This window comes from Ochotona princeps, chromosome 1, assembly GCF_030435755.1.
Source record: "Ochotona princeps isolate mOchPri1 chromosome 1, mOchPri1.hap1, whole genome shotgun sequence".
NCBI classification, from domain to species: domain Eukaryota; kingdom Metazoa; phylum Chordata; class Mammalia; order Lagomorpha; family Ochotonidae; genus Ochotona; species Ochotona princeps.
In genome coordinates, this window is record NC_080832.1 from 52,487,780 (window position 1) to 52,513,770 (window position 25,991).

At 44.8% G+C, this 25,991-nt stretch overlaps 2 protein-coding genes across 4 annotated transcripts in view; one reads left to right on the top strand and one right to left on the bottom strand.

Annotated features, from left to right (window-relative positions):
* Positions 1 to 6,323, bottom strand: part of FIG4 (FIG4 phosphoinositide 5-phosphatase) — a 137,864-nt gene extending 131,541 nt beyond the window's left edge. Inside the window, exon 1 of the mRNA XM_058658983.1 lies at positions 6,053 to 6,323. Coding sequence (XP_058514966.1) covers positions 6,053 to 6,118 — 66 coding nt within the window. The 5' untranslated portion in view covers positions 6,119 to 6,323. The remainder of the gene's footprint in view (positions 1 to 6,052) is intronic.
* A 231-nt stretch (positions 6,324 to 6,554) lies between these two features.
* Positions 6,555 to 25,991, top strand: part of AK9 (adenylate kinase 9) — a 100,141-nt gene continuing 80,704 nt past the window's right edge. Inside the window, exons 1-5 of one of the 3 annotated variants that reach the window (XM_058659643.1) lie at positions 6,555 to 6,574; positions 6,748 to 6,822; positions 21,098 to 21,228; positions 22,249 to 22,312; positions 25,886 to 25,938. In XM_058659643.1, the coding sequence (XP_058515626.1) occupies positions 21,112 to 21,228; positions 22,249 to 22,312; positions 25,886 to 25,938 (234 nt within the window). In that variant the 5' untranslated portion in view covers positions 6,555 to 6,574; positions 6,748 to 6,822; positions 21,098 to 21,111. Of the gene's footprint in view, positions 6,575 to 6,747; positions 6,823 to 21,097; positions 21,229 to 22,248; positions 22,313 to 25,885; positions 25,939 to 25,991 lie in introns of those variants that run through there. The other 2 variants (XM_058659597.1, XM_058659685.1) reach the window with 2 other exon arrangements.

A 25,991-nucleotide genomic window follows, 5' to 3' on the forward strand; every position in this document is an offset into this window, starting at 1 on the left:
TAGACATGTAGCACAACTTCTGGGAAAGGGCATGATAAATATCCTAAATATTATTGCAAATGATGGGAGTAAGAGCTGAAACTGCTATGGCAATAAATATAGTTACTGTGATCTCAAAGGCTAGCCTGCCTTTGCAATTTCTTTGGAGCACAGAAAATGTAACTGTTCTAGCCACTTTCATAATTCTTAGCTAGAGGAATTAAGGATGCCTTTATTAAAGAAATACGCTTTTAATTATTGATTGTTTATGGGGTTGTAGAGCCTATAGTTGTAGGGGGAATTTAACATTTGAAACTTCTGTCTTGAATTTTTATGCTTTTTCCTTGTGACATATTTTTCCCACTAAATGATGGATAAATTGTAGAAATAGAAATGTGGTAGAAATGTATTACTAATTAGTAAGTAATCATATGCGCCTTGGCCTTGGAGTCCTAACTGTAACTCCATGGCTACTACTGAAGAATGAATAATGGCTTGCTTTGAAGAATATGAGTACAGTATTTTGCAGAATTATCTTTTGGGATACCTGCTTAGCCTTGAAGAACAGACAGAATGACCAGATGTCTGTGCATGCCCCCTTAGTCTTGAAGTAAAAATAGAACAATTCATTGTTTGTGTAAAAGCTTGTGATGTGTCTGAGTATAAAAAAAAGGGGGGGGAGGTCAGACAGGCCAAGGCCGGAAGAACAAGTCCGTCCAATTCTGCTCTGGGCTGCTCCTGCTTCCCTTGCATCCGTCAGGACCAAGAAGGGGCTGGTGCTCCCCAACCCTGGATCCAAACCTGAAGCTGCCGAGAATGGAAAGTGGAAAAATTCAGGCTGAATCCATCCAAGACTCAGAACTACAGGAAAGAAAAAGCAACCAATCAAAACCCTCAGATGAATTCATTCAACCATGGAGTGAAGAAGAAATCCAGAGTTTCCTGCAAGAGTGGGAGTTTCTTCAATGGCAACACCGTGTGAGGAAGAAGAGGAGCTCCATTGTGTCAAGGGCAATTGCTCAGCGTCTCAAGTGCAAAGGCATAAGGAAAACATGGCAGGAATGTCTCTCGATGCTGGTCAGTCTAAAAGACTTATGCTGGACTGTTCGTGAGGCCAATAAGAGGCCCAGGATCAAGCCGCTGCCGTGCCCCTTCGGAGACATCCTGCACAGGATTCTGGGATCGAGATGGGAGGACAACTTCTCAGATCCTGCCTGCATAGATGCTGCTGACTTCCCACCTCCACAGTACCAGCTCTGCACCTTCCAGGTTCCCTTGGAGCAACTGCCATGGGCCCCTCCACCTGCATTCTACACAGGTTACCCTCAGGCACCCAGCTGCTACACCTGGAACATGAATGCCTTGTATACTTGGCCAGCACCATGCCCATATCCTGTATTTCTTCTGGGAGATGCCAGATGCCAGCAAGAGTGATCAGGTCAGGATTAATCTGGCAAAAAGAAGATCCTTAACAGAGAAATGATTTACACTGCGGACATCATCCACACTTCAGGATGAACCACTTTGTCTAAGAAAACATAGCCTTGGGCCCGGAGGCGTGGCCTAGTGGCTAAATTCCTCGCCTTGAACGCCCCGGAGATCCCATATGGGCGCCGGTTCTAATCCCGGCAGCTCCACTTCCCATCCAGCTCCCTGCTTGTGGCCTGGGAAAGCAGTCGAGGACGGCCCAATGCATTGGGACACTGCACCCGCGTGGGAGACCCGGAGGAGGTTCCAGGTTCCAGGCATCGGATCGGCGCGCATCGGCCCGTTGCGGCTCACTTGGGGAGTGAACCATCAGATGGAGGATCTTCCTCTCTGTCTCTCCTCCTCTGTGTATATCTGGCTATAATAAAATGAATAAATCTTTATTAAAAAAAAAAAAACATAGCCTTTTATACCCAGAAAGAACCTGGGCGGCATACTAATCCTTATCTTAAGTGAAGCTAGCAGTTCTTAGAATAGGGAGAAGACATTAACACAGAGTCTTGGTACGCTTTTGATTCATTACTTGTAACTCATGCAAAACAAGAAGAAAAGATAGTATTGAGGCCAGAAATGCTGTCTTTAGTTATTATAACCAGAGGGAGGCACAAAGGAGAGCTAGCACCGAGGAGTTAGGTCTGCCACTTGCTGTTCCAAGATTAGACACCAGCCCTGGCTTGGGAATAGCTCCCTTGCCCACTGACACACTCCGCTCCACAGGTCAACCATCACAGAGAGTGACACGGAATCTGAATTCAGACACATTTGACAAGTTAGACCCCAGCTTTGTCTGAGTGCAACAGAGTATGCAACTAATGAGTTCTTCCTTTCCCAACCCAATGGAATGATAATAAAATGTGAATTAAATGAATGATCATTTAAAAAAAGGGGGGGGGGTAGCTTCTTCAGCTGTTGCGGAAGGGCATCAGTGACAGTGTCCATGTCTTTCTTTATCACCAACTCCACGCACCCTCCCCGAGTTCTGAATTTGGTTGGAGCTAGCCTCCAGCAAGTCCGGGCAAAAATGATACAACTACTTTATAAAACCGCTTAGGAGTTTGCCAAAGTTCAAAACAGAGACTTTATGACTATCAAAACCACTTACAAGGATTTCCCCAAGAATGTTCTAAGTGCAAGTATAACCCAAATCAATAGGAAAAGAGGATAACAAATTGTGCATATAAGGAATTCATCACAATAAAAAGGAACAAACTGCTAATACAACAGCATGGACTGGGGCTGCTGTCCAATCCAGCACCCTGCGAACGCGCCTGAGAAAGCAGCGTAAGACGGCCCCCAAGTGCTTCAAACACTGCCACCACGTGGAAGACCCAGATGGAGTTCCAGGACACCATGACGTCATGGCCATTTAGGGAGTGACCTGAGGATGGAAGTCTCTCTCGCTCGTTCTCTCTCTCTCTCCCTGTTACTGTTTCAAATACATAAACAAATCTAAAAACAAACAAAGGATTAACCTCAAAGACATTTTGCCAAGAGGGAAAAAAAAGCTGGGCCCAAGAAAGTAAATAATATACAATTCTATTGTATGAAACTTTCTTCAAACAAAACCAAAAAGGTTTACTCATTTAATTATTTATTTAGAAGGTAGAGTGACAGGGGTGGGGGGGAAGAAAGCAATATCAACATCAATCTCTCTTCCACTAGTTCTTTCCCCAGCTGCCTGTAGGAACAACTCCGACCAGGCCTCCCATGCAGACAGCAGGAACCCAAGGACCTGAGCTTTCACCTGTTGCCTCCTGGGCACATTAGCAAGAATCCAGGTAAGAAGCAGAGAAACCAAGGTCTGAACCGGGCATTCTGAAAGGGGACGCAAGCTTCCAAGCAGAGGCTTAGCCCACTGAGCCACAACATCCACCACCAGCAAACTCCTGAACAAACATATATAATCTAAAGTTAAAAAAAAAAATGAAGAACATTCATTGCCAGGAAGAGAACAGGACAGCTGGGTGGATAGAGATGAAAGGAAACTTTCTAGGGCCCAGCAGCATGGCCTAGTGGCTAAATTCCTCGCCTTCAACGCCCCGGGGTCCCATATGGGCGCCGGTTCTAGTCCCAGCAGCTCCACTTCCCATCCAGCTCCCTGCTTGTGGCCTGGGAAAGCAGTTGAGGACGGCCCAATGCATTGGGACCCTGCACCCACGTGGGAGACCCGGAGGAGGTTCCAGGTTCCAGGCATCGGATCAGTGCAGCACCGGCCCATTGTGGCTCACTTGGGGAGTGAATCATCGGACGGAAGATCTTCCTCTCTGTCTCTCCTCCTCTGTGTATATCTGACTGTAATAAAATAAATAAATCTTTAAAAAAAAAAAAGAAAGGAAACTTTCTAGAGCAAGAGATGTGTTTTACATCACAATAGGGTGTAAACTACACAGTGTGTAGTTCTGCCCAAATTCTACCACTATGTATCTATGTATTTCAATTATCTCAAGAAAAAAAGTGGAAAAAAAGAGTGTAGAGAAGAAGGAATTACAGACACAAATACAGAATGCTCATTTTTAAGCAGAGTTACAGATATTTTATTGATTGTTCACTTTCTATAGGCTTGAATTATTTATTATATTTACTGTTAGATGTTGGAATTTCTGTAATTAAAAAAAAAAAAGAAACTCAAACCCAAAACTCAATTTTCCAAATTATCTGACTCATGAGAAAAAGAAGCCTGCACTGTCAAACTACTACCAAAGTTTCCAATCATTTAATCTGTTTCTCGATGCAAGTCGTCACAATCCAGGTACCATCTCTCTTTCTGCCGGTAGTACATCCAACTGCACTTTATACAGCACAGTCCTAAACTCCCTTTGCCTCACTTGTTCTTTCATTTAATACTAATGTTAGCACTTGGAGTGATAGCAGTAACACTATCGACCACTAAGAGGTTGTAGTGTTAGAGTCCCGGCCAAAGCCCCCCGACGTCAGGGTGCGAGCTAGTCAACCCCCAGAGAATGACAAAGAGTCTCACTGGTAATGCAAACAGCAAACAGAGTTTATTGCGCCAGCATGCTGGGGCCAGACCTCACTTGGGGCATGCAGGCCAGCCAAGCAGCACGGTAGGACCCCGAACAAGCCCAAGACAGAAGCTCATATAGGCCCTCCTGGGCTGGGAAATACATCAAAAGTAGCAACCTTAGACATATGCCCTTCAGGCATAGGCAGCCTGTTCTGTTCCCATACCTATTATCTGTATGGCTCATCCCATTCTCACACCCTTATCTTCCTCCTGGTTCCTGGGACCAGAGAAGAATTGCGTCTTTGCCTTCACAAAGTTGCAAGGCAGCAAAGAACAGATTTATCGCTAAAGCGGAATCCTCCCAAAGTCCGGGCGCCTCCTGGCCTAGCAAAGTAGCGGTTGTTCAGTACAAAGGAATCTCACACTGCCCAACAATAACATTTTACCCACACTCTAACAGTAGCAGGGTAAAATAGGAATGGGGCAGGCACTTAGCAGTGAAGATGTTCTCAACTTGAATGCTGGTTCCACTTCCTGACTCCAACTTCTGCTAACCCAGACCCTGGGAGGCAGCAGGTGCCTGCTTGAGTAGTTGGGTCTCTGATACCCACCAGGGAAGGCCTGGACTGAATTCTCAGTTCCTGGCAGACGCCTGGTACACCCCTGCCCATTGCGGGCACTTTGCGGAGTAGAGCAATAGGTAGAAACTTTCTCTCTGCAACTCGAGAAAAAAAAAAATCTGCTTTCATCTTACATGTGTGAGGATATCACATTTAAAACAAATAAATAGGGCCCAGCTTGAGGGCTCAGTGTCTAAATCCTTGCAAGTGCCCGGATCCCATGTGGGCAGTGGTTCATGTCCTGGCTGCTGCACTTCCCATCCAGCTCCCTGCTTGTGGCCTGGGATAGCAGTGGAGGACGGCCCAAAGCCTTGAGGGTACACCACACATGCCTGCCCAACTAAGGGATCCAGAGCTTACTCTCCCTGGCGTAGTAACCACTGAAGATCCCCTAAATCAGAAAACCAGTAACTAACACGCTTCTTTGCTACTTACAAAGCCTCTAAAGTAATAAAACTTCTTAAATAAAATCACACAGTTTGAAAAAAAAATAAGCTGAAAAGCAAGCTACTATCATTGCTCAAAGTTAAAAAAAAAAACTAGCTATCTTTAAACACAATCAAATGTTTTTCCTCCCTTTTACGTCGAAAGGGGAAAAGGAGAAGCAGCAAATTCAGGAAGGCACACGCGGTTAACCTCAGTCACGGCGATGACATACTACGGAATAAGAACACGGGTCACATTCTTCTTCATACTTTTGCCTGTGATGTGTGAGACAATGAACTCCATAACTTTAATAGACTCTCTGAAACTTGCAAAGATCACCGTGGCTTCTACGGAGCCTCATCAACAGCTCCTGAGGTGTCCGAGGCACCTGTTTCCCACACATCCCAGTCAAGCTTCCAAACTGGAAATATTTGTACTTGCGGACACTTGGCAAGGCGCAGGCGTCCGGCTTCCTCCAAGGCCGTCTGCCAGAGGTCAGGGCTGCGCGGGCTGCTGCCCCAGGACTCCCCACACCTCCATCCTCCTGCACGCGCCCCGCCGCCCAGGTACTCACAGCTCTGGTCTCATACAAAACCAGCTTCTGCACCGAGCTGATGATGGGGGCGGCGGCGGTGGGCATGGCCCGAGCAAACGAGGGCCCCACCACAGGGCACCAGACCGCGGCTCAGTCTGTGGCAGCCGGCCCACTGCCTCGGGCCCCCGGGCGAGATGACCCCTCAGACCCCGCACACCAGATCGAAGCCGGAGTCACAACAGCCGGGCACCGGAGCTACGAACACCCGCCTGAAGCGCAGGTTGTTTCCGGATTCCTGAGCCCCGCCTCCACACAAGCCCTGCCCCGATCGCCACGGGGGCGGGGCTAGAGGACGCGCCGTGGAAGGGTCGGCTTAGACGCCCTTGCAACCTGCGTACTATCGAGGGAGGAAGCCAGTGGCGCCATCTTTTTTGAGGGCAAAGGAGACTGTGGGCGGAGAAAATGTTACTGGATTTGAAGTTTCTCCGTTTCGTGCTCCCTATGTTTGCAAGATTTGCAAGTAAAATCTCTGTAGGGAGTTCTCCAAACTGCAGGATACAGGTATTCCTCAGTTGGTCTGATTCCCCCCTTACTTTCGCCCATATTTTCCTAGAAATATTTCCCTGGAAATATTTCCTGGAAATATTCATGTTCTTGAATATAAGCAAAATGTCTTTAGTTCTTTACCTTATCTAAGTGATTTTCCTCTCTCTGTTTCTTACTTTATCCCTAAGAGATGCAACAAAATTCCTTGTTGTGCAGTGGCTGTGAGGTGCAAGACGACAAAACACACATACACATACGTAAAAGTACAAGTTTTCGTCTTTGCTACCCATCTGGGCCTGCAGTTACCTAGCACTGTGTAAGTGGTGGAAACGGTGGGCCTTGTTTAGGGTCTCCGGGAGCGTCGGCTGGGAGGGCGTCCGGCCGCCAGGGTCCTGCCCTCGGCAGGCAGGTTCACAGGTGGCCACCGCCTGTGGCTCCTCTGATGAGCCTCTTCTACTCAGATGAAGAGGTGCAGCTTCCTCCTTGGAGCCCCTCGGGGACCCCAAGGCAGAGGTGTGTAGGGTTAGAGAGCGGCGGGAACTGCAGCTCCGCCTCCGGGGCCCCGCCCCGCAGGGTGGGGTGCGCGCCGGCCCCGGGTTTCCGGGCAACCGCCAACAGCAGCTGCAGCGTCTGCCCGCGGCGGCCGCCTCAGGGACCCCGGGCCTCAGGGACCCCGGACCCCAGGGACCCCGGCCAGGTGAGAAACCTTACCCCGGCGTCTGCCCACCTTCCCGTGCACTTCCGTGGCGCGGAACCCCATCTTCGCCAGGAGCCCAGGCCTGTTCTTGCAGACCTCCTGGTAGATCTCATTCAAAGCCCCTTATCCTTCGGCCGCCTCCTGTGGGAGTGTTTAAGCTGAGCTTGCCTAGCCTGGGTAGAAGTGCTCGGTCTCCCGGGAGCTAAGAACAAACCTTGTCACTCAGGGAAGGTTTCGCGACGGCTAGGAGTGCCCTGAAAGTGTTCAGAAAGGAGAGAAATTTTGCACAAACAGAAGACGAAAGGTGATAGCAGAAATTAGGTTGGAAATTAGGAATTGGGAGATTGCAGAAATGTTTTAAAAAGAGGGAGATTTTGTTAATTTCCTTGCACATTTGAATACTTCTGGTAAAAGCTAGGAAGATACCTCAGTTCTGACATTTTGCACTGACTTGAACCTTCTAAGTAGGGTAAGTATTTAGCTCTGTGTTCACTGGCAAAAATCAACTCTTCTGAATGTACATTAACATTTTCACAATGATTTTTTTTTATTTAGAAGCTTTTAAAATAAAGGTTTGTTTTTTTTTTTTTCATTTGTAAGGCAGAATTACAAACAGAAGGAGAGACAGGAAGATCTTCCATCTGCTGGTTCACTCCCCAAATGGTCCCAAGGGCCAGGCTGAAGCCTTGAGCCCGGAGCTTCATCCAAGTCTCCCACATGGGTGCAGGGTCCCAAGCACCTGGGCCATTCGCTGCCTTCCCAAGCACATTAGCAGGAAATTGGATGAGAGATGGGGCAGCCAGAACTTGAACCGGTGCCTGTGAGGGATGCCATTGTGGCAGGCAGAAGATCAGCCTACATCAGGACACCTGCCCCGGACAGTTATTAATGAGGCAGTACCATTAGAAACTAATTAACTTTATTTCATCCAAAAGCAGATCCTGTGGAGGCAGGCAGTTCCTTTAGGAGGTAATTCTAGCAAACAGTAAAGGGAATACTACCAAGGAGGTTTCTTGTGGGCTGGCTGGGCTAGGGAATACTGAGGTACTGGCCTACCCCGTCTATCCCAACAGCTGGAGAATTTATTCCCCACCTCTCCCTGATTTCTGCTTGAAGCCAGCTATGCTCAAATGGAGAGAGAGCCCTTAGGGAGAGTCCACTGGACTGGTGTTTGGAAGTCAGATTGGTTATGCAGCATGAAAAGATAAAATAGATGTTAAGTGCGTATGGACAGAACAACTGCTGCATTCCACCCTTTGGACCACTCTAGCCATTCTTCCTGTCCCATAAGTTCTTCCCATCCCATCTCTGGTTCTTTGAGGTAATGGCTAGTCCCACTTTTTAAAAGAGAAAGACTTTCCAAAAGTAGATTAATGGGACAAGCTGCAGAATCTGTGGCTAGTTGTAGTCTGTAGTTGATTGTCATCCCCATCCTGCACCGCCCACAGACTAGATTTCCCTTCCCTTTAACCCCTTTCCTGGTACAAGTTGTTTGAGGAGGAGAAGCAGCTCTGGTCCCTAAGCTGTGTTCCCCTGTTACCCTGGTTACCAGGAGCTTGTCAGGCCATGGCTGCTGCAATTAAGCATCAAGAGATGTCTCTAAGAGTGCCCTGAGTTGAGGATATCCAGTCCCCATCCCAAGCAGGCAGCAGCCACCCTATCTCCAGTTACCATGCTGAGCATTCAGGGAGTTGTGGAGCCAGAAATGACCAGGAGGCAGCAGTAGTTTGGTTTAGTGAATGCAGCCTTTTCCTAGGTCCCCTGGTAGAATCATCTCTTCCCCTCAGCCAAGGCCAGCACCTCCAGTCCTACAGAGTCTGAGTTGTGAGGACAGAAGACACACCCTATTGCTAAGTCAGAGCAGTGGTGAGAAAGGCCACTCATACTTCTTAGCCTTGGCTCAGACTGTTCCTAGACAGGGATCTACTTGCTTTAAAGTAGATTCTTCACACATTCCCAAGTTAGTGCACTGACTATTTCTTCAAGAAATAATTCCAATATTCTGCCAGATCAGCAACTTCTAGATGAGGTGGTGCATGGTAGATTTGATGGGTTCCATGTTCACATGCCTCTTTATCACTTCTCCTTTTCTATAAGGCAAATGCTTTGATCCAAGACAATATTATATGAGATCTCATGATGGTAAATGCACATGCAAAAAACTCTAAGCTAGGAGTCCAGTATGACAGCCTAATGGCTAAATCTTCACCTTGCAACTGTCGGGATCCTATGTGGGCACGAGTTTGTGTCCAAGCTGTTCCACTTCCCATCCAGCTCCCTGCTCGTAGCCTGGGAAAGCATTGGAGGGTGGCGCAAAGTCTTGGGACCCTGCACCTGCATGGGAGACCTGGAGTGGACTCCTGGCTTCTGGATTCTGATCAGCTCAGTTTCAGTCGTTGTGACCACTTGGGAAGTGAACCAGCAGTTGAAAGATCTTTCTGTTTCTCCTTCTCTCTGTAAATCTGCCTTTCCAAAATAATAATGGTAATACTCTAAGATAGCAGTAAGGGCCAGGCCCTATGGGTAGGAAAGGAAACCTCATATGAGGTACACATGTTAAGTGCCCTTTACAAAATGAAGGGGTGTTATGTAATCCATCTGTCAATGGGCAGAATTCTGTCTCCTGAGGGGATTACACTCTGTAGATAGCTAAGCTCTCAGTGGCAGGCAGTAGAGGCTAGATGAGTTTGGTAAGAGGAAACCCATGGTTGAGCCTGTGTTTAACTTCTGTTGCCTTTATTCCTGCCACTGTTATGTTAGGAGCCTATTACACAAGCACTGGAGACGTCAAGGGCAAAAAATGACTGCCATTTCTGCCAGGTAATCATTCTGCCCCTCTGGTTGTTCATTGCCTCTTCTGAGACCTCTATTAGACCCAAACGTCTACAGAGTTTGTGTCCAGCTTGTGTGAGTTTTCTGTGCTGCCTAACAAATTTCATTTTTTCTTAATATATATATTTATTAATTACATTGCATTATGTGACACAGTTTCATAGGCTCTGGGGATGCCCCAACCCCTCCCCGGACCCTCCCCCCATGGAGGATTCCTCCACCTTGTTGCTATATTACATTTCAAATTCAGTCAAGATTCTTTCATTGCAAGAGTATACCAAGCACAGAGTCCAGCATCTTATTGTCCAGGCAACTTCAACAGTTTCTTGGGGAGACTATTTCTGGTCTGAAGGCAGAGCTGGCAGAATATCATCCCGATCAATTAAAAGCCACAACAATATCAACAACAATTTACAACATTATGGAATTATTTGACATGGTATTGAGTAACCAATGTTACCAGAAATGCCCAGTGGGTTCTTTCCTCAGCTTAGTATAGAAATAAAAATCTGGGAATGTGTTGCAAACAGATAAGTTTATTTGTGAAAGGACCAGGTGAGCAGGGAAGGGAGGGAAGGGGAAAGCACCTCCGAAAAGCCGGGAGGTGGGGTGCCTCTCGAAAGGGTTTGAGGAAGGGTGTTGGGATTTTAAGCCTTCCTTGACCCCTCCTTATTGGGCGGGGAACATATAGGTAAGATGTTCCCCATTGGTGGTCTCTTAATTAGTTAGAAAATGGGTGGGCAATGATGGTGCCGCCCACTTGAAGGTGGCCAAGACCTCAGCAGGCCTGGATGGTCTCAACCAATATTTTAAAACAAATGCAAGTTCTTAACCACATCCTGTGACTACGTCATTGAGATTTCAATTTTAGTTTAAACACAGAACCGGCTGCTATACACCTTTAAATGGCTATAGGGTACTATTCAGCTCTCTCATGTCTATTTTCATTTTAATATGTAGCAGTTTATAGTGTTGAAGCATAATTTTGCTGAACTTGGCAAATTTTAGGTTAGTCTAAACTGGCTTATGACTCTAACAAGGCATATGTCAACAATTGAGGTGCAGAACAGTTTTAGGAGGGGTGTGCAGAGAAATCTTCAATACCTTAGTGAGGAGTAATTAATCTTTGTGTCCTACCTAGTAAGGCATGTGTGAGTCTACACTGACCATTTTCTGTCTGGTTCTAAGCTTTTCTTGTTGTTCTCTGCCTATCTATTCTAATTTGTGTGTGTGTGTGTGTGTGTGTGTGTGTGTGTCTGGTTCTAAGCTTTCCTTGTTCTCTGCCTATCTATTCTAATTTGTGTGTGTGTGTGTGTGTGTGTTTGGTGGGGGCTCTGAAGCGATCCTGATGGTCATTGCAAGAGAGGGTGGGGGTCCAAAGTTGGAACTAAGTAAGGATCAGAGAAAGCTCCTCTCCCTAGTCCCAAAGGAAGTTTACTGTTCTGTTTCTGTGGACTGCTCAGGGTTCCTGGCTGTTGTTCCGATGACCTTGGATCCTGCGAGGAAGGATTTGGGCTTCTTCCATCCCATGTGGTAGATCCAAGCAGAAGTGGGTGACCTCTGAGTTCTCGGCCTCCGAAGGCACTCCAGTTCCCCGTGGTCTCTTTGGCAGTTGGGATGTAGTCCTTGGTGCCCATACTGATAGTCCTTGGTGAGGATCCAGGAGTCTCCAGGGTTGGGATACAAGCCTTCTCCTGTCTGCCTGCTCCACTCTGGGGTCCCCCCCTGCTCTGTGCATATGACCTCCTGTTAAGAGGTTGTGCCTAACGAATTTCTAAGACATGCATTTATTATATTGTGGTTTCAATGGCTAAGAATCCTGAGCCAGCTCAGCAATGGTGCCTCTTCTGTGCAGGATCTTTATAAGCAGCAACCTGGTGTTGGCTTGGGCTGCACTTTTATCCCTGCAGATTTAACTCAGGGAGAAACTCCTCCCAAGCTCATGAACTCTGTTGGCAAAAATCACTTTTCTGCAATTAGAGGTCTAAAGTCCCTGTATTCTTCCTGGTTCTTGGCCAGGGGCTCTATCTTCTATTCCTTGCCATGTTGTTCTTTCCCAAGCGTGGCAGCTTGTTTACCAAGCCAATGGGAAATTCCTCTTTAGTCCACTTTCTGGATTCTTTATACAACATAGCATATTCAACCTGATATTTCTATTCTTTTGCTATCTTTAGAAGCAAGGCACAGATCCCATGTCCAGTGAAGGGAAAACTATGTAAACATGGTGTCAGCCCCTGGAGGTGTCCTGACAGTGTGTTAACCAAACTGTAAGCCTGATCACAAGTTTTTGTTTTTGTTTTTGTTTCTCATCTGACTTCCTCCAGGCCTTAGTGAAGCCATTGAGCGTTGTCTGTGAAACTGCTTTAAAGCTGCATTTAAGTCCCTCCAAGTGGCCATAGTTGAGGGCTCGCTGTGAGTGGCACTGCATTCTGGAAGCATTCCACTGATAGTTGATACAAACATATCATCATTCTCCATGGGCTTTTTTCACTCTCTGTGAGCTATTCTTAAAGAATAGCACATGAGGGGCCCAGCGGTGTGGCCTAGTGGCTAAAGTCCTCACCTTGAAAGCCCCGGGATCCCATATGGGCGCTGGTTCTAGTCCCAGCAGCTCCACTTCCCATCCAGCTCCCTGCTTGTGGCCTGGGAAAGCAGTCGAGGACGGCCCAATGCATTGGGACACTGCACCCACGTGGGAGACCCGGAGGAGGTTCCAGGTTCCCGGCATCGGATCGGCACGCATCAGCCCGTTGCGGCTCACTTGGGGAGTGAAACATCGGATGGAAGATCTTCCTCTCTGTCTCTCCTCCTCTCTGTATATCTGGCTGTAATAAAATGAATAAATCTTTAAAAAAAAAAAAAAAAGAACTGCCACATTAAAAAAAAAAAAGAATAGCACATGAGGTATGAGCTGGAAGAAAGCCAGTGGCCCACAAGAGACCAGTACTAGGGGTCATGGCTGCTTGTTACAAAACGTGTTTGTATCTTCAGGACCTTCCTGGGTCTCAAACGCATGTTTTGTCTGTAACATTTAGGGCATTGCTGCCTGACTTCAAAACTCCATCTGCCAGACACCTGCAGCTCAGCTCAAGATGGGCGCCTGCCCTTAGACAGTCCCTCCATAGTCTGTGCCCAGGCATCCATTCTTTCTCAGAGTCCAGAGCACACCAAGAATTACTTTCTGCATGGGCAACAGTTAGTTTTCTGCTACAGATAGAAGGATCTACACAGAGAACTTCTTTCTGCAGCTTTTCTGTAACTCCATGACATACCTCAGATACCATTAGCCTGTGGGGTCCAGCCAGGTGTATGACCCGGCAAGCGACTCCTGCACTACCAAAGCCTAGAAGAGTCGAGAGAGCTTCCTCTTGTTTGACATTACCCACAAGTCAGAGTTCTTCTAGCTACTCATTCAGTGGATCAGAACAGCATTATGAAGTATGCTTCATGCTCTCTCCAGGAAGAGAGAGAGAGAGGGAGGAAGGAAAGGGGAGGGGAGAGAGAGAGAGACAGAGACAGAGACAGGGATGTACAAAGCACAATGCCTCTTATTTTTAGAGGGAGAAGGTGTAAGCTATAAGGTGCCATAATTGGTTCTTTACCTTAAGATAATGCCTTCAGATCTCCCACAGCACTGATCCTTTAAAATTTCACCAAAGTAACAAGTCTTTGAATCTTTGCATGGTTACCTCTCACTTTGGAATGTTAGCATTGCAGGTGACTTTGTCCACTAGGCTGCAATGCTGTCCTGGGAGCATATGGGACACTTGATACTTCCCATTCACTGAATCTGCACTGTCAATACTGTGTATCAGCAAGAATGGCCCAAGGAGCAGGAGTCCCCCAGTGTAATGCAACATTTGCTGCTGACTCTAATAGAAATGTACTTTCTGCTGCTATTTCTTGATGAAGATAAAAAAGAAGGCATGGACTTGTTAAATCAGGAGTGTTTCTTACCACAGTGCTTTCCCAGGATCTCATGAGCTTCCACTGGGCCTTTTCCATCACAATGGCATCTACTCCGTAGATAAGCAATGCCCACCTTGGAAGGTTTTGCCATTTGCTATCACAGTCATGCACCCGGGGACCAGGAAAATAGCCTTGGGTTGGTCCCACATACACCCTGGGATACAGTATAAGATAAACTTCAGCCAGGACTCCATGTATTTATCACTGGCTCTCCATTTGTCTCCGTCACAGGGGAGCTTGATGGTATTTTGGAATCCCCAGGTATCAGTGTCAGCTCAGGCCCTGGGTGTAAAGAGGAGGATATTCCAGTTTCCATGATGTTTATTTTGCCTATTAGTGGTTGCAGGTTCTCATGGAGTGAGATTAGGGGATTACATTGTAAATACCTGTGGGGTTACAAGGTCTGTTTTTGAGGGTTTCTAAACACCCTCCAACCTCCCCGACAGTAAATGGGCTCTGGACCTGAACACTGAACAAGGAATCATGATTTTCCACTATGACGGCTGACATCAGCTTTTGCTTCATTTGCTCTCTATACATAGCTAAGTCAATCACTGGCTCATCAACTGCTCCTTTGTCTCACCCTCTAGAATGGCATGATTTATCAGCTGTTGTACCAAAGTCCTGACCATTGCCAACCTGGGCTTGCCTCCCAGAAGTAATTACATCTGTTTTGCACCTCTGCTCTTCTCAAACCTGTTACCCACTACTACACGGGGACTGATAGCATAGCAGCATCACCCCTGCCTTCAACACCACTCTACAAAAGAAAGCCTTTTTTTTTTTTTTGGTTGATTATTCTTATTTACTTGAAAAGCAGAGAGAGAGAGCTCTTTCATCCACTGCTTCATTCCCCAATGCCTGCATCAGCTAGGCCTGGGCCAGGCGCTGAGAACTCCCTCGGGGTCTCCCACATGAGTGGCAGGTGCCAAGCACTTGAACCATCATCTGCTGCCTTCCCAAGCACATTATCAGGAAGCTGGGTCGGAAGCAGAGGTGCCAGGATACAAACTAGCTTTTTAATACGGAATGTAGGCATCCCAAGCGGAAGTTTAATTCACTGCATCCCATACACCACCCCAAGCACTGGGCTTCTTCATGATGCCAATGTCCTCCTTCCAGAATTTGTTCCTTATTTTTGTCTTAAGGAGGAGACTTCCCTTTGACCATCCCAAGGATCTGATGAATTCTCTGGCCTCATCTAAAAAATCCTGCTGACATGCCACCTCTATGTGCCACTTCCACCCTCCCTTGTACTCTGCCAGAGCACTTCTACTTCCTGGACTTTGAGCTGCTGCTTCGTCCAAGCTAAAGAAATCTTAGCCATGAACTGGAACTGGCTCCAGGTTTCCTTACCAAGCTGTTAAAAAGTTGTAGGGACAGAGCCCATGTATCAATGAATTCTGATGCAGTCTACCTTCCCCCATCACAAGGTAGATACCTCATCCAGCAATGCTCACCCTCCACAAGAGTCTGCTGCAGGAGCCGACATTGCAGTATAGCGGATGAAGTCGCCACCTGTGGCGCTGGCATCCCATGTGGGTGTTGGTTCATGACTTGGCTGCTTCTCTTCCAATCCTGTTTCTGTACCTAGGAAATCAGCGGAGGATGGCCCAAGTGCTTGGAACCCTGTACCCATGTGGGAGACCCAGAAGAAGCTCCTGGATCCTGGCTTCATCCTGATCCAGCCCTAGGCACTTGCAGCTATTTGGGGAGTGAACCAGCAGATGGAAGCACTCTCTGGCTTCTCTCTCTCTCTCTCTCTCTCTCTCTCTCTCTCTCTCTCTCTCTCTCTCTCTTTCTCTTAAATAAATAAATACATACATACTAAGAAAAAAAAGACAAAATAATCTGCCTTCATCTTGTTCCTAACTGCTATAACAGTAACAGGGAGGAGGGTAGGCACCGGTGTGGGCAGTAGGTTGTGTCCACCTAACAGCATTAGCCTGCCTGCATTGTGACGATGGAGAGCACACCTGTGAAAAGATCCTGATAAATCCAGTCTTCCAAAAAATCTCTTTTCCCTGGAGTTTTTAAGATTTACTAAACTGTTTGAATTTATTTCTGCCATCTTACTTGACTTTTATTTGTTCCATTTTTCAAAGTTTTCTCTCTTTTTTTTTGTCGTTGTTGGAAAATTGTCTATGTCTGTTCTGTGACATTACCTAGGTCCTGGCGTGTACATTGAGCTGTCTACAGTTTACCAGTAGCTGCTCTCACTTTCATTTTCTTTTTTTAAAAAGGGCTCACAAATGGACCATTATTTTTTTGTTGTTTTCTTACAGCCAATATTTGTTTAGGTTTATTTAGCAAGAGTTTTGCTCAGTTGTTTCTCTCCTCACATGTTGGATCCATTAGCAGGGTTCATTTTCTCTTTTCATAAAGTGGATTCCTTAGAATCTCCCGCAGTAGGACTCCACTGGCCATGAGCTCTTTCCATGTCCACCTAGCTAAAACCACCTGCTTGTACTACATCTTAAAACACAGTCTCTCTGAGTATACAGTTCTGTCCTAAAAAGAATTTGTCTCTCAATGTAGCTTCAAATGTCACCTGTCAATTTAAGGAGCATCCCTTTTAGAGTTTCTCTCTCTGTTTGCTTTTAAAGAAGACATCTTAATCTTTAGTATCCTGAACACTATCACTTTGTTTATATGTATTTGTTTTAGTTTTTCCTGTTTCATGATATATTCTACTTCCTGAGTCTGAGGATTACTTTTTATCCATAGTTCTGAAAGTCCTTGGTCACTGTTTTCTCATTGTGACTTGATCTTCTTTTCCTCTTGTTCTCTCTCTGTCACTTAGAACTTTCCATGTTGTTCTTTCCTTAGCTATTTTATCTGTTGTTTACATACTGTTTAAATTTTTAATGTTCCCATTTTTACAGTTTTCGATTTTAAACATCTCAGATCTTTTTCTAGTCTTGTTTTTTATTATTTTTACCTTGTTTACATTTCCAAACCTCTACTTTATTTCGCTAAGAACATTGAAATTTTTTTGACTAGTAACTATTGATAAGGTTATTTTTCACCTTGAGATTGATAGTTGTAAGAACACTGAGTGTCCTGCCCCTCATGTTCCTTCCTTCCTGATACTCTTACAGAACTATAGTGCAGTATCACTTGTATCAATAGACAGTGATACAATTCACAGAACATCTGCATCACCACAGGAGCCTACCAGTTACCATAAGTCTTGCCCACTTGCCGCCCTTTCTTCCCCCTTCATATCCCTGGTCCGTAACAATTTGTTCTCCATCTCTGTATTTTTTTTTCAATAATATCATAAATAAAGTCACAAAATATGTAGCCTTGGGGTTAACTTTTTGTTGTTGTTTTCTACATAATTCTTTTTTTTTTTACTCTTTTAAAAATTATTTTAGATAATGTTTACGTAGTTGATCAGAGTGGGAAGGATCTAGGGTTAGGGAGAAGTGGGTGTGATCATTGTTTCCAAACTTATTATTTCTTCTTCCCATTTCAGGGAGAGGGGCAGATAAGAGAAGCCATACCCACTCTTCCAACCATCCCAGTACCCAAGGAAGGGAAATGGCCACCCGATATTAACCCAGGGTCCCAATGTGGCACATGCGCCAAGGATTCTGCCTACATGGATGCGATAGTTCTGAAATGCTGTCAGTCTCGCCAGTCTATGAATGAGGAATCCCTTCCAATGTCCATTGGCTGACATAGTTGTCCTCTATCCATTCACCCAGATGTTTGCTCTCACTGTTTGGCTTGGGTCCATATGTTCTGGTCTCCATTCTCTGTGTACCAGATGTCCTCTGCAGGCCCCAGTGGGCTACCATATCCTCTGTGTACACTATGGTCTGCCATCCAGCGCTCCATTCTTTACACTGAGGAGGACCAGTTCTCACAGGTGGGTCCATGGACCCAGACCCTGCTGGACCCCCAACGCTGGGGCTCACATACTCAGCAACCACCATGCAGGTGGGCCCAAGAACCCAAGCCCTGCCGGACCTCCCACCCCCTGGGGCTCACGGATCCAGCACCCACCATCCTGACAGGCCCAAGGGCATGACCCAGGCTGGAACCCTCTCTCACCCTGCCCCCAGGGGCTCACAGACCTGACACAGCATTCTCCATTGGCACATACAAGAGCTGTGGCTGGGAATAAGCCTGGTTGGGGAGCTAAGGGGACACCACAGCTAGTGCACACGAGGGCTGGAATGGGGCATTGAGCTGGGCTGGACATAACTGCAGTCCCACATAATTCATTATTAGAAACTCATCTAGACTGTGTGTGTATCAATAATATAGTTGGATGTACCACTTTGTTTTACTATGCTTATGTTGAAAGGACAACCAGGTTATTTCTGCTTTGGGACTATTATGAAGAAAGTTGCTATAAATAGCCATGTATAAATTTTTTTTTCCTTTTTTTTTAATCTTTTTTTTTTGTTGTATTTTTGTTGACAATCTTTACATAGTTAATTACGGTAAAAAAAAAAAAAGGTTCAGGGGTTATAGGGAAGTGGGTAATAGTATTATGTCCATATTGTTTCCATCATGTATCTGAGGTAAAGGGGGATATTGATGGAGAAGCCCCACCCAGTTTCCCACCCACCCCAAGTCCCGGATGTGGGGCATGCTCTGAGATCCTTGCTCAAATGGTTTTAATAGTTCTCCAGTTATGAATCGCTGCCAGTTTCACTCGATGAGGTCGTCCACTGATTGACACAGTCCATCACAGAGTCTTCATTTGCCCCATATTTCGCTGCCAACATATAGCTGAGGTGGTTGATTGACTTGCTCTGTCCTCTGTCTTTTCTTGGCTAGGGTTCTGAGTCCAGCAGTTCGATTGGGGAGATCTCCAAAGAAACCTTGAGGTATTCCCAGACCAGATTCTTGTATGTTCTAGCAAGCACAGGGCCCGGCACAGTCCGTCACCCCGATCAGCTGGTGTTGGGTTGGTTCTGTTTTCAGTCCTGATTTCCACTGGAACCAATGGGTGTTGCAGTTTTACATGAACATAAATTCTCTATTGCCTGGGAAAAATGCCAGTGAGTGGGACCTGTGCTGTGACATGATAGCTTAAGCCTTTGCTTGCAGTTCCAGTATTTCATATGAGTTCTGGCTGCTCCACTTCTCATCCAGCTCCCTACTAGAGCACCAGGAAAAGCAGCAAAAGGTGGACCCAGCACCCACGTGGGAAAACTGAAGGAGGCTCCAGGTGACTGGCTTCAGATGGAAGAGATCCCTCTATTTCTACTCTTCTCTCTGTTTTTCTGTCTCTTGTAAACTCTGTCTTTCAAATAAAATAAATCTTTTTAAAATAATTTTTATTGTGTTTTACTTTTAAGAAACTGCTAAGCTCTCCTCCAGGGTAGTTGTGCCATTTTATATTCCTATGGGCAGTGTGAGCATTTCAGTTTCTCTGTGTCTTTACTAGCATCTGCTGTGGTCATTTGTGTGCCTAGTGGTATCTCATTGCGGCTTTGATTTTCATTTGTCTCATGAGTGATGATTTTTGACATATCTTTGGTTTTTTTCTTTTTTTTAATTTTTTTCTTTTTATTAAATTTATGCATTAATTACATTGTGTTGTAATTTCGTAGGAACTGGGATTCTCCCCACTTTGACATATCTTTGTGTGTTTTTTTGCTCTCTGCATATTTTCTTTGGTGAAAAATCCCTTCAGATCTCTTGCCCATTTTCTTTCATGGTCTTTTTTGGTTTAATCTTGAATTCTGAGAGTTCTTTATACATAACTGGTTATCCTAAGAGACTCATTCTCTCTCATATTTTACAATATTATTGGTGAGTTTATATTTAGGAGGGCTGACACCCCTAACAGTGTAACTCTACACTCCTCACCCCCCCACACACACAATTAGATGACAACAATAAAATAGTCCTGGGTATTAATTTGGACATGGTTGATATCTGAAAAAATGTAATCTTTCCATATAGAATAAATTATGGATCTTCATTGAATCTTTAATATCCACAAACAAGACATTATAATTTGTGCACATCTCTCACTAAATATATTTGCATTTGTCTTATGTTTGGGGCAGTTGTGAGATTTTGTTGTTGTTTTACTGGTCTAAAAGAAAATTATTGTTTTGAAAATATTTTCTGTCATTAATTAAATGCAATATTTAATAATACTAGTAAATAATATTATCATTACTTTGTTAATGTTTTATAATTTCCACTATTTTGGTACAATAGTATTTAGAAAAACATGTTTACTTCTTTTTACTTTTCAAGAATTAGAATTTCTAAAAATAATTTTATAATCATTTTGAGTATTATATCATTGTGTCAAGGAACTAGGACCTATGTTATTTTTACTCTTTACATCAGAAATATTTTATGATCATATGGAAATATTTTGTGAGTATAAAAATCTAAATAATATACAAGTGCTTAAAGACAAGACATAGTCTTTGCACAGACAGATTTTAAAACCTACTACCAAATTTGTTTCTGATTGACTCCAGTAGAATCATTTAAGATGAAAATTTAGTTCTTGTAGTATTTTAAATTGTGGTTCTGTGCTCCGAATCACTTAATACTCAAAATAGCAAAAGACTTCCAGAAATAATTTTAAAATAAAGACAGATTCTTATAAACATTGTATGTCCTTATAGACATTGGCTAAAAGTTTCCTAAAATATTAAAATATAATAAGATTTATGTCCATTCACTTTTGTGTCTATATAATATATTAAACTTGAATTTGACATTTAAGATACAAATAAAGACATATATGTGTGAATTTATATGTGTGAGTGTTTTTCCTTGTCTTAGTCTTTTGAGCATGTTATATTTGAGCTCAGTTTTACACAGCATGTAGTTGCATTTGATCTGTCTCAGGCTAAGAGCCTTTTATCATTTTAAATGATGAGCGTATTTTATTTTCAATTTCTGACAAGAATCCAAGTGTTTACCATTATGGAGGAACCTGGGGCCACATGAATTCACAGACTCTTCCAGCTCTTTCTAGTCTGCCTACTGCAGTCAAACTGGATGGTTTATTATTACATAAATTATTCTTCCCTTTTTTGTAGTAGTAGCAGTTTGAATTATGACTTCGCAAGAGAAGACAGAAGAGTGTCCTTTCGCTGATGTATTTAATGAAGATGAGACTGAAAGGAAGTTTTTATTGTCCAAACCTGTTTGCTTTATCATTTTTGGAAAACCAGTAAGTTATCCAAATTATTCCTTAGCATTTGATTTCTTTTTAAAAATTATTATCTTAGAAGTTACCATATAAAAACAAAAGCTAGCTTTTGAATATATGACAGATTTTATTGTGTAAGTTAAAATCTGATACAGTATTGATTATAAACTTTTTTCTTATGCACTGTAATTGAAAAGGAACATAGGTTGTATGTTTGTTTTTATAAAATAGCAGAAAAAATTTTAACTCACACATACACTACCCCATCATCGTCAGCAGTAGGTGGTCTCAAATCATTTCACACTTGATTTGGCTGTGAAGCTTCCTTTGACATGTGCTGTGAGGCTCTCTGGGTCTGTGGAGACAGGCAGGAACTGTCCTGTGGACATCCGCCTTTACCTACAGTGTGTTGAAGGATCTGAACAACACCCTATCACCAGACTCCCAAAGTGACAATCCTAGGAGTATGCCTTTGGGACAATTATAGCAAAGACCTCTATTTTCAACCACTGCGGAGAGTAAGGGCTTGATCCCTTCCTCCACTTAATTTTGTATGGACTTTAGGACAAGTGCCAAGAAACAGTTCCAACAACGTTTGCTGTTTCTATGAAACAATCAGATGCAGATATTGCTTCATGGAAATGGCCTTGGATCTTAAAATTTCCCAAGGTGTCAGTTCAACAAAATTTCCTGCTGTCCAAGCATTTGTTGTTATAAACTTTATGAGGAAAATAAATTAAAGATTGTCAATAGAATTTCAATGTTTTATAATAAAAGTCACAAAATTTTACAATCAAAGAATATACCTCCAATAGTGACTTATCTTCCTAAGTTACTACATTTTATTTAAATCACTCAGGACATGTGGCATGTACAAAGCTGTGAATACCTAGGACCTATTCTTCATTTTCTTTACATGAAAAATACTTGATAACATTGGTAGCACAGTAATTATAATGGCATCTTTTAAAAATGGATGTACTTCTTCAATTGGCAAATGACAGCGCTATTGGATTTTGAATGGTATTTCTCTTTTGAAAGGGAGTTGGGAAGACGGCATTAGCCCAGCAGATAGCACAAACATGGAAATGTGTTCGTATTGAAGGTAAATTTTATCTTTTCCCCAAAAATATTTAATTATGAAAACATCCAAATATGTAGCACAGAAAAGAATGGGCATCCCTGTATGCCCATGTTGTCCATCACCATCTCAAGTCTTGGTTGAAATAATATTGATCCATATTGCCTATCAAACTGACAATGAATCCTTACAATTACAAGCGTTTGGTCGAGTGGTTAGTGTGGGAGCCCTGCATCCCATGTCAGGGTACCTGGGTTAGGGAACTGGCTGCATGTAACAGCTTCCTGTTAGCACATACTATGGAGGTACCCAGGGAGATGACAAGTGGTTGGGTTCCTAGAGATACCTGGATCTAACTTTGGTCCATCCACAGCTATTGAAGAATCTTGGGAGTGAACCAGTCAGTGGTATATACACCTCTCTCTTTCTCTTTCCCTGTCAAAAAAATTAAATAAAATAAAATATTAAATGATTATAGTCATTATTGGAAAGATGTTACAAAGTAGGAATTTTATGCTTCTAGTAACATTATGATCTGGTATAGTTGGGTAGGAGAACAATTTGGTAGTAACAGATGCAGAGAACTCTAAAAGTTTCTCTTTGCTTCGTCAAACTATTTCTTCTAGGAAATCTTAAAAAATACCAGAGACACAGTAGCATAACCCAGTTCCTGGGTATAACCCTTGGTCTTGGCTATATCTTTCCTGATGAAAGGATTGCATTCACCATCTCAAAAAAGGAACAAATAATTGGAATGTCAGCCCCAGGACCCTTGTAATGAGTGTCCATTTTAAAATTTTCGGATGCATAGTTTGACTTCATACAATCAATGGGCAAAGTTAATGCAAGGGGCATAGCACCAAGCAGAACATGAAAGAACCAAATCTGGGGGCAGATTCTGTTGGGGAATTGTGGGCTCACCTCCGTGGACTGCAGCTTCCACTAATTTATGCAGAGAGCTAGGAGTAGTGACAGGTCAAGCCAGGCTACACCACAGAACTGACCTGATAGGAACCCATCTGACACTGGTGAGAGCTGAGGCTGGGAAGAGGCCGGATGGCGAGAGGCTGCATCAAATGCTGGCACTTGCAAAGGTTAGGACTGAAGGCGTACCATGCCAAGCAGAGTCATGCTCCCGCTGGCATGCGTGGGATCCAGGGCTGGAAGTAAGCCTGCTAGGGGAACACCCCTTCTGAGCAGCACCTCATGCTGCAACACACAAGACTGGGACCAGGCCAACCCAGGCAGAGTTGCAGCACTCATCAGTATTTGTGGGGGCCAGGTTTAGGAACAGGCCGGACTGGGCCAGGCAACAGCACCATTGGCACACTCAAAAGCTAGAACGGAGTGTGGGCCACACCCAGCTGGACTAGGCTGCAACACCTGCCAATGAGAGCTGAGGCTGAGGTGGGCCATGCTAAGATGAGCTAAAGCACCTGCAAGGACATGCAAGACCCAAGGCTGGGAACAAGCCTGGTAGGGAACTCTGGAGACCCCCCACACACACACACCTGCTGGGCTACAGCTCCCTCTAGTGAGTGTGAGAGCTAGGGCTGTGAGCACACCAGACTGGGCAACCCTGCACTATCCATTGGCACATATGTGTGGTCTGGGTTTGGGGATGGGCCACACTGGTGGGCTCCGTCACCCACTGGTGCCCACAAGAGCCAGAATGGGTGCAGGCCAGTTGTGCTAGGCTGCAGCATCAGCTGGCAAATGCTGGGACTGGGTACAAGTCATGTCAGGCTGGACCGCAGTACCCACCCACTGACAGGTGCAAGATCTGGAGCTGGGAGCCTGCCTGGCAGGGGAACTGTGGGCACTCCCCTCTAGGTTGTACCTATCATTGGTGAGTTTAAGAACCAGGTCTAGGGTGTAGGCCAGGCTGGACAAGGCAGCAACATCTGTTGGTATATGTGAGGGCTGGGCCTGGGGGCAGGGTGGACAGAGAAAAGCCACTGCACCAATGGGTGTGCACAAGTGCTGGAGGGGACTTAGGCTGGGCTGCGCAAGGCCACAGCAGAGGCTGGCATGTGCAAAAACCTGGGTTTGAGGTGGGCCTGGTGGGGGTTATTGGAGGTTACCCCAGCTGGGCCACAGAGCCCACTGGTATGCGTGAGAACTGGGTCTTTGGTGGGCTGGTGGAGCTGGGCTGCAACACCTATTGGCTTGATGAGCTAGGGGCTGGGGTGGAACTGATCAGGCAGTTGCAAAGACAAGAATGTGTGTTGACTGGTGCAGGTGACAGACCAAACCTAACCTTACACTGACTGGCACACAAAAGAGAAAAGTCTGGGGTCACCACAGGTGAGATTTCTTTTGGGACTCCCCAACTGGACCACTGGACTCAGACCCTGACCACAGGGAAAATCACAAGCTGTGTGGTCTGACCTTGGAGTTCATGTACTGGGACTTGGCCTCCTCAGTTACTGATGCCTGTCTGTGCAGTGGACAGCATGCCCAGATGCACACACAGGGAACATGACAGCCACCTCATCTGGGTCAGCAGAGGATGCTGAGTTAATAATCAGAGAATGGAAAACAGAACAGATTGGACAATTCTTCTGGCCAAATTTTGCAGCATGTTCCTGGGTCTGTTAATGCACAACACCCTCAGAACATCCTCAGAACATTATTCTCCACATCAGGGTCTCTACAGTGTCATCAAATGACAGTCCCCCATCCCGAGGTGCTGATGTAGGTCGACAGCAAGGAGCAAAACCCTTGCCATCCTCCCCTGTGGACACAGGAGAAAAAAATTTGAAACATTTGTCCTACCCACTTTCCTCCATACTTCAACCCTCCCTACCTTAATTGGAGACCCACATGTGCATGCATCCCTCTCAACTATGTAAACTGTGTTAAAAACAAAGTTTAAAAAAATATAAGGATTGATTTATTTTTTATTGGAAAGTCAGATTTACAGAGAGAAGGAGAGACAGAAAGATCTTCCATCCACTGGTTCACTCACCAAGTGGTTGCAACAGCCAGAACTGAGCCGAACCAAAGCCGGGAGCCAGGAGCTTCTTCTGGTTCTCGCAAGCACCTGCAGGGTTTCAAGGCTTGAGCCATCCTCCACTGTTTTCCCAGGCCACAAACAGGGAACTAGAAGGGAAGTAGAGCAGACAGGACATGAACTGGTGCCCAGATGGGATCCTGGCACATGCAACGCAAGGACGTTAGCAGCTAGGCTGCCACGCTGGGCCCCATAAAAATTTTTAATGTTTGAAAAAAAAGTTAATGGGCTCTGGATATAACTGTATGGCTCTCAAAGTTTCTGGACAAACTGCTTCTGTGTACTAATTTACATCTTACCAAAGCACTGCCAATGCACCCCTCATTTTATCTCTCATCCTCTTGTGCACTGACTCCAGAGATGTGTAAGGGTTGTCTCCCCTAACGTCTCCAGCCAGCACACGACAGAGACAAGTTCTCTATGAGCCTTGTTCTTCTATGCTTCAGCTATATAATGTGCATGAGTGTGTGTTGTATATGATAGGCACCTACAGATGTTAACTTTTGTTACCAGACAGGTTGGATGTGTCTCTTTAACCATCTTATTTCTAGTTTGTGCTAATATTTTCCATATTTTTTTAGCCTTATCAATTTTGGAAGAACACATTGCTGCTGAAAATGAGACAGGAAACATGGTAAATAAGTCTAACTTCCAAAGTTACTGTGATCATTTATAAAACCTATGTGA